The 8,240-nt window shown below is 38.2% G+C and overlaps 1 protein-coding gene across 1 annotated transcript; it reads left to right on the top strand.

Moving 5' to 3' along the window:
- Positions 1-4,876: 4,876 nt before the first annotated feature.
- LOC103709341 lies at positions 4,877-6,160 on the top strand. The gene has a single exon (XM_008794641.4). The coding sequence runs from the start codon at positions 5,385-5,387 to the stop codon at positions 5,865-5,867; it is 483 nt and encodes a 160-aa protein (XP_008792863.2). The 5' UTR covers positions 4,877-5,384; the 3' UTR covers positions 5,868-6,160.
- The last annotated feature ends 2,080 nt before the right edge of the window (positions 6,161-8,240 follow it).

Raw genomic sequence — 8,240 nt, 5'->3', positions numbered from 1 at the left:
CTATTTGTTTGCCTAATTTATCTAACTAAAATATTCATTGCTTAGCGGGTTGTCTACTTCATTATACGATTTCTTACTATTTTAATAGATCTGAAGAATTAGCTCAAATTAGAAATTTATTATGGAAGAGCGATTAGAGACAAAATTTTGACATATTTATTTAGACTAATTTTGTAATAATTTTAATTTTGTTATTTAATTAGAATTTGAACGCTACTATTTAAATTATTTCTGTTGCATGTTTATGATATCATGATGAGATATTTTGCATGCTTATGGAGAGAGTTTCCTATGAATATGCGATGTTTGCAGCAACCCCGGCTTGCGATCTTGAGTCGGGGCGTGACATCTACAACAAGGGCTACCATGCATAAGTGCAAATCCTATCTTGCTATTCCTAAACACCTCACGTTGAGAGATTAAAAAAAATCAAGGAAAGTCAATTGAGGATTGAAGCCACAACAAGTAAAAGTATATAAAGTCATGTCTTTATTGTTTTTAGTATGGGTAACGAATACAAATAATTTATTTGGGAGTGCAACTATAAAAGCTTCTCCCATTATACATAACTAGCATCATACATGTGCTCAATGAATGAGGACAAGAGTGTGGACAAGGAATAAAAAAAGGGATCTGAAAGCATTTGCTTTTCTTTTTCTCTAAAAGAAAAGAAAACTCCCTTATTCCGAAGACAAATAGCGATAAACTCCATTTATCCCCAATCCAAATGTTGTCTTAGACTTCTATGTTTATCCTAGAAAATCCAAGCAATACTTCCTGAAGTACAGCGCACATATCCGAGATTAGTCACTTTAAATATAGAAGACATGATCAAAGATTTCAATCCATCTAAAGATTAACAAAATCATTATTAGATCTTGATTTAATAAGGGAGTATTGCTATTAAACGAATATAGTTTAGTACAAATATATTCTAGATATTTGAGAAAGTAAATTCTATTAGTATTCTCCAAAGATCATGGTGTTTCTTTCATTAGTCAATACCTATCTATCAAAAACATAAAAATATTTATGAGTATAAGAATCACTGTGCAGTATTATTTTAATTGGTAAGAAAAAGATTTGAAGGTCATCAAATAGATTACATTACATACCTAGACTGGTACAAAAAGGTAAAAGATTATGAGGTATACAGTAGAAAGAAGCGTGGGGTAAGGAGCTTGAAAAGAGGGAATGCTATATGGATTGTTATGAGACGAGAGAATAACATATGGAATGGATAGAGATATATTTTAGTTTTAGAAAAAAAAAGCAAAAAATGAGGTGTAATGGAATATGTGGGTGCATAGAATGGGGGTGAGAGAGATAGATAGAGTGAGAGTAGGATTTTCTGTCCATGTTTTTCTCTATTTCAAATTGATGTACATGTACATACACACATACATGCATGCATGCATATATATATATATATATATATAAAGAAGACCACAAAGATGTAAAAAGTAATATGCAGGGATATGTTTCACCTTTTCAATTTTTAAAAACTATAAAATTTTAATAGATAGAATAAATTTGGCAAAACACTTTTGAAACTTTTAGAATTAAGGAAAGAGAATGGGCTAATTACAGGAGGGGGGTGGAGAAGATGTCAAATATAGGGAGAAAGAGGAAGTTACTAATTAGAGAAGTAGAGAGGAAGCCTAAATATTTAGTTTCTAATAAAAAAAATATATTGTAGGCATGAGATGCGAAAAATAATCGCAACGAAGGAAACTCTTTAAAAAAATCACATGATTTTAGAATTCATGGGATTTTGTCCTTTTTATTTTCTAAGAAAAAAGGAATTCAATTCTTTACATGAACCATATCCCTTCAAATGACTTTTCCTCAATTTCCATCTTATCTTAATTTTGAAGTTTTTTTGTTCATAAATAGAGCCGCCTACTATATTACTTTTATACAATAACTATTTAAATAACAATTTTATTTACTATATTTTTGTAGTTGTCGGTTTATAGAAGTTTGAATTTATTTTTTCTATGGATGTTAAATTTTTTTTGTTAATGAGACATTGGAACCAAAATTTTCTAAATGTTATTGAAATTTGAATTTGAGCATCCAACGCATTTCATTCCTCATATAAAGAATTTGAAATATATTTGAAATAAATTTCATCAAAAAAGAAAAAAATGTTCAATAAAAAAATATCACTCACCAAAAAAAATCCTAAATCATGTAAAAAAGAAAAAAAAATTGTGGGGTAGGTTGGTAAATAAGGTGCATGTTTCAATGAGAGAAATCTATACTTACATGATGCAGATTTATGCATCCAAAGAAAAAATACTTCTGCAAGGTGGTCAGCTCTTCCAATAATATGTTGTCGATGGTTATACTGCCATTGAAAAAGATAGACTGCAATGGATGTGACACAACCAAACGAAACTTCATGTGGAATTATATCAAGATATGCAAAATACTATAACCATTGATGAAACTATTACTGCAGCCGTCGAAAGATGATATATTTTGCCTTTTTCTTTTAATGATAGCTTTTGGAACATGCATCAAAATTATCGGGATGCTATGGATGTCTTCCATTCTATAGGTCCACCAGATTTTTTTACCACATTCACTTGCAATCTAATTAGATCGAAATAAAAGAAGCATTGCAGCAAATTACTTGACAAAGAGTCGAGGATAGACCGGATATTATGGCTAGAGTGTTTCACATCAAAATGAAGCAATTTTTAAAGGATGTGAATAAATTATTCAAAAGAATACTAACAAATATGGAACTAAAAATATATCTTACTATTCTTAATTTCAAAAATCTTAAATATATGTATATAAATATTATTCTCAAATCCTAACAATTATTTATAATAATTACATATAGTTGAATTCCTAAAGAGTGGATTGCCCCATATATATATTTATTAACGGTTTTATCAGATCGGAAAAAGATAAACGTATGAATAATGGATATATCCAATATTGAAGGAGAAACAATAGTCATGCAACAATCAAAAATAATATGACTACCAATAACCTCTAGGTGGTACTATATAATCCGGACCTTCTTCTTTGGTATCATACGCATATAACTATAAAAATTATTGCTCAATCAAAAGTAATAAAATAGATTTACAAATATGTCTAGGAAGGTCCTGGCAAAATAATTATTATTTTTGAAAATAATAGTGTCTCCCAACAAATGGACAACCATAACATCAAGAGATTGATGAGATTAAATAGTACCTTGATTATATATATATATATTTATATATCATCAATAGAAGCTTACTGGGGAACTTGTGAGTTTGAAATTCATGGAAATTATCTTATCATCTACGGGTCTCTCTCACTCGCCATGATTCTGGTGGCCCCGCCCCTCTTAAGATCATTTTCCTCCCCTCCTACGTCATCTTCGGCGGCATCGGCCTCGTCACCACGGCGGCAGGAGATGGGAGATAAAAATTTTAAAGTCGTGCGACGTTGGGCCTATTGTTATTTTGAATTTAAGAAAGCATGCTTATCATGCGAGCTTATAGTTTAAAGTTAAAACCAATCAAGAATGAGCACCGGTCAAAACTTCATTATTTGGTGGGGTCCTCCAAGAGCATGGAAGGTCTTTCGTAGCTGGTGACGTCACGTACTCCACAATAGGACAGGCCTTGCCTTTAGCTGGGTGTCTTACTTAATTGAAAGCCAAGGAAAACGGTGTTCTTATTAACCCTTTTTAAGATCATAATTGGATGCCAGATGAGCCGCAAAACCCACACGACCATCGGAGATAAGCTACTGTAATTCAATTGCAAAAATGTTACACAAGAACTGCTTGCCAATTATAAAAAAAAAAAAATAGTTTTGAAAATAATCCGTTAGAGCAAGTTAGAAGGAGCGCGTTGCCATGATCACAATGACACATCATTGGGTGCCAACAAATTGACTTAGACTCCATTTGGTAGAGTTTTTGGTAGGCTAGAAAGTATTTTCTGATCCTTCAAAAGTACTTTTAGATAGTACAGTGATGTTTGGTAAAAAAAATCAAAAAGTTATTTTAACTTTACCAGAAAGATGAAAACTACTTGGAGAAGCTCCATTTTGGAGCTTTTTTTTAAAAAGTACTTAGCACGCATCGAAAAGTTATTTTAGATTTATATTTTTTTTCTTTTTACACCAAATATTTATGATAAAATTATATAATTACAATAACTGCCCCTTAATATGCGAAGAAAGAAATCTATAACAAGTCTTAGTTTCTAAAAATATTATATTAATAAAATATCAATATATAATGACAATAACTAAAATATTTTATATTAAAATATTATATTATACTATAAATATAATATTATGTTACATTATCTTATAATACATTGATATGTTATGTTATATAATATAAATTATATTATATTATTATGCTACAACATACAAATTACATTAACTATATTAGAATAATATTATATTACATTACAGTAATATTATACTATATTATATATTTATATATTAATATATATTATATTTTAGTATGTTTTGTTGTATAATTCTATACAATATTTTTTAAGTACATACTAAATTTTATGACACTTTAAAAATATAATTATTAAATAATAATAATTTTTTATAAAAATACTATTTCAAAAGGGCTCCGCCAAGCTGGTAAAATCTTCCTACCTGCGTAGAAAACAGGTAGTGGTGGGGCCAGGTTCAGACTAGTGGATAACAGCTGGCAGCGTCCACAAAGGCCGCAACGTACGCCAACGCAGCATGATAACGTGGACCATCTCCCTGCCTCGTGTCACGGTCCGCCCACCCTCTGGCGGGCCCCACCCCCACTACGTGACAAAAAGGCAATAAATGCCCCTCTCCTCTCCCCTCCCCTCTTCCCTCCGCGACCAATAAAAACCAACTCGGACCCCGGCTCGAGACCATATGAGCGAGAGGGAGAGAGAAGACTCGGAGACCGGAGACTCCGGAAGAAAGGGAGGAGATTATCAAAAAAAAAAAAAAACACAGAGAGAGAGAGAGAGAGAGAGAGAGAGGAGATTCGGAGACTCTCCAAATAAATCGCCTCCTGTGGACGCTATTCTGAGTCGGTGAGGGAGATCGATCTGAGAGAGGGGCTTTGGATCCTGAGATGTCTCTCGCCGGAGACGCTGGTCTCGAGAAGAATCGGGCGGCGACGACGGTGGTGCTGATCGGAGAAGAGAAGGATACCTTCATCGTCTGGGAGAAGGAGAGATAGCCCAATAGCGAGAAAGACTCCTCTATTCGAATCGTCGGCGTTTAGGACACTAAATAGCCGTCCCGTCGGTGCCCGTATCCGTTTACCGGAAGAATCGGGGCGGATATAGATAGGCTATTTGATAGGGATTGGTTCTGATTTGGGGCTTTGTTAGGTTTCCTTCGGATTCGAGGAAATGTCTGCGAGGGTGCGGAGCGGCGGCGACGTGGTGGCGATCACGGCGGCGTCCGAGGGCAAGGGCGAGGGGCAGATCGAGGTGGAGTTGGCCAAGTGCGAGTGCTGCGGGCTGACGGAGGAGTGCACGCCGGCGTACATCGCGCGGGTGCGCGAGCGGTACAGCGGGCGGTGGGTCTGCGGCCTCTGCGGCGAGGCAGTCAAGGAAGAGATCGGCCGCGCCGGGCGGCGGATCTCCACGGAGGAGGCGCTCCACCGCCACATGAGCTTCTCACGGGACTTCCGCTCGGCGTCGCCGCCATCCAACCCGGCGGAGGACCTCATCGCCGCCATGCGCCACCTCCTCCGCCGGAGCCTCAGCTCACCAAGGGCTCTCCGGTCCACACCCGCCAGTCCCCGCGGGGAGGAGGACAACGACGGCGGTCGCCGCCGCCGCTCGCTCGCCCGCTCCGAGAGCTGCTTTGCGTCTCTGCCTGCCCCGTGAACGGCGTTGGGCGAAGCCCGCACCGCCAAAAGCCACGGGCAAACTCCAAGCGACCCGACCCAAACACCATTTTAGGAAAAGAAGCTCTCTATCTCCCTCTTTTGCACACTAGTTAGGGTCTCAATTCTCCAGAGAATTTGAATAATTATGCTATAATATTAATCTTTTTGTTTTATTTAGGCCTTTTTGATTTCAATCGAATCGATGGTATGTAGAAAGAAAGAAAATGGAAGTTAATTTTCCATTTCCAGAACCTTATTATTCTCCAATAATAAATTCCTTTCAAGTATTGCGAAAAAACACACGTTTTTTTAATCACGTTTTTATTTTATTTGGAAGGGCCAACGTGGCGTGTTTCCTGGGGGAAGCGCTTCGTAGAAAAGAGGCGAGGTGATTGGCGCAGTGCATGCCGACGTGGTGCACCCAGTATTTTGGGTATGGTTTTTGGTGGAACTGTCGCGCCTGGCGTGAGTGACGTGATCCGAACCGTTACGTTTTGGGTTCATGCATGGGAACGTTTATTGATATTTGCACCCATGTTTTTTGTTTTTGTGCTCTTACACGCATTTAGTGTGCTTGGACTGCATTCGCTCGGGACAGGCCGACAGGTGGAATATTTTAGAAATATTTGATGCCGTTAGCAGCTTGATGAGGCCACGTAGGGTATGATGGGTGGAAACATAATTTTTTTATTCACTAACGTTGACGATATCGTGTTGTGGGAGCAAGGGAGTGGTTCTATATACACCCCCCCTATTGCTCAGGACACCCCCCAAAAATTAAAAAAAAATTAAATACTCTCTACACCCCTCATTTGCTAAGGACACCCCTAAAAAATTAAAAATTCCTAAATTACCCCCCACCCTCCCCACCCCCTCACCTAAATTGCTCTCTACACCCCCAAACCCCCCCCACCCCGCTCTTCCCCTCCAAAACACCTCGCCAACGCCCAAAACCCCCCCGTTCCCCCTTCTCCCTCTCGTCGCCGGCATTCTTCCGATCTCCGACCACCTCGCCGGCTTCTCCCGGAACCACCTCGCCGGCTTCTCCCGAAATTTTTTTTTTTTACGGTTCGTGCTCCGTTCGGCACTGGATCGCCGAACAAAAGGCTTCTGTTCGGCACTGTGCAGCCGAACAGATCTGTTCGGTTGAGGGTTGCCGAACAGAAGGCTTCTGTTCGGCACTGTTCAGCCGAACAGAAGCCTTTTGTTCGGCGATCCAGTGCCGAACGGAGCACGAACCGTGAAAAAAAAAAATTTCGGGAGAAGCCAGCGAGGTGGTTCCGGGAGAAGCCGGCGAGGTGGTCGGAGATCGGGAGAATGCCGGCGACGAGAGGGAGAAGGGGGAACGGGGGAGGAGGGGTTTAAGGGGGGTTTGAGGGGTGTTTTTTTTTTTTCTTTTCAAAACGAAACGGAGGAGGAGGAAGGGGGGGTGTATGAGAAAATTTCAAGGGCAATATGGTAATTACACTAAAGGTTAATTTGGGTATTTTATTTTTGGTTTTTGGGGGGTGTCCTGGGCAATAGGGGGGGTGTATATAGAACTACCCGTAGCAAGGTGGGTAAGCGCGTCAGATTGGCAGGTTGTGGTCGCCCAAACCGGACAACATGATAGAGGCTTTAAAAAGTTTTTTTATTCCCTAAAAATTTGTTTGAATATTTCTATAATGTTAAACTGAAAGCCCTATAAAAATAAAATTTATTAGCTCATCTAATTTGTATTTTGTAGAAATCTATCCAAGTTCATCTCAGATACTAATATTTGCTTTCCAGCAAAAAAAAAAGCAGTCTATGAAGAATTTTTGTGCCGTTTTGTAGGATTTGGATTGAATGGAGTTTAGTTGGTATAAGATCTTACTTAAATGAATCGTCCAAATTTACGAATTTTATATAATTTTTGGCTTAATTTTTAAAAAAATAGCCAAAGAAGGAAAGCAATATCCGGTCCCATGCATGGACGTCGTGAATTTTCCGAGCAGGTCAAATGAAATGACACTCCTGTGTGGGTTTTTAAATCACGTTCTCAATCTGGAACTGGGACTATCCTGTTTGCAATTCGTAATCACGGTTATTCACATATTACGCAATGAATATAATATATCAAACTATATTACATAATCTACTGTCCCATCTGATATGTGAGCCTTTCTGTGCCATTACTGTTGCTGGATTCATGGGCAAGTATGATCGGAGAACAAGACAGTCAAAGTCCCATCCTCAAATTTGAAAAGATCCAATTCGTACCGCATCCAGATTGGCGAAGAAGGTGTAGGCTGAAATATTATAAGAATTAAATCGAATGAAAATGATGCAGGCACAAAGAAGTAAAATTCATCAATAATAGTTATACCAATCTTGCACTATTCAAAATATA

Source organism: Phoenix dactylifera, chromosome 8 (genome assembly GCF_009389715.1).
Source record: "Phoenix dactylifera cultivar Barhee BC4 chromosome 8, palm_55x_up_171113_PBpolish2nd_filt_p, whole genome shotgun sequence".
Classification (NCBI taxonomy): domain Eukaryota; kingdom Viridiplantae; phylum Streptophyta; class Magnoliopsida; order Arecales; family Arecaceae; genus Phoenix; species Phoenix dactylifera.
Note: the sequence above shows the minus strand (reverse complement) of the source record. Positions and strands in the feature narration are given on the sequence as shown.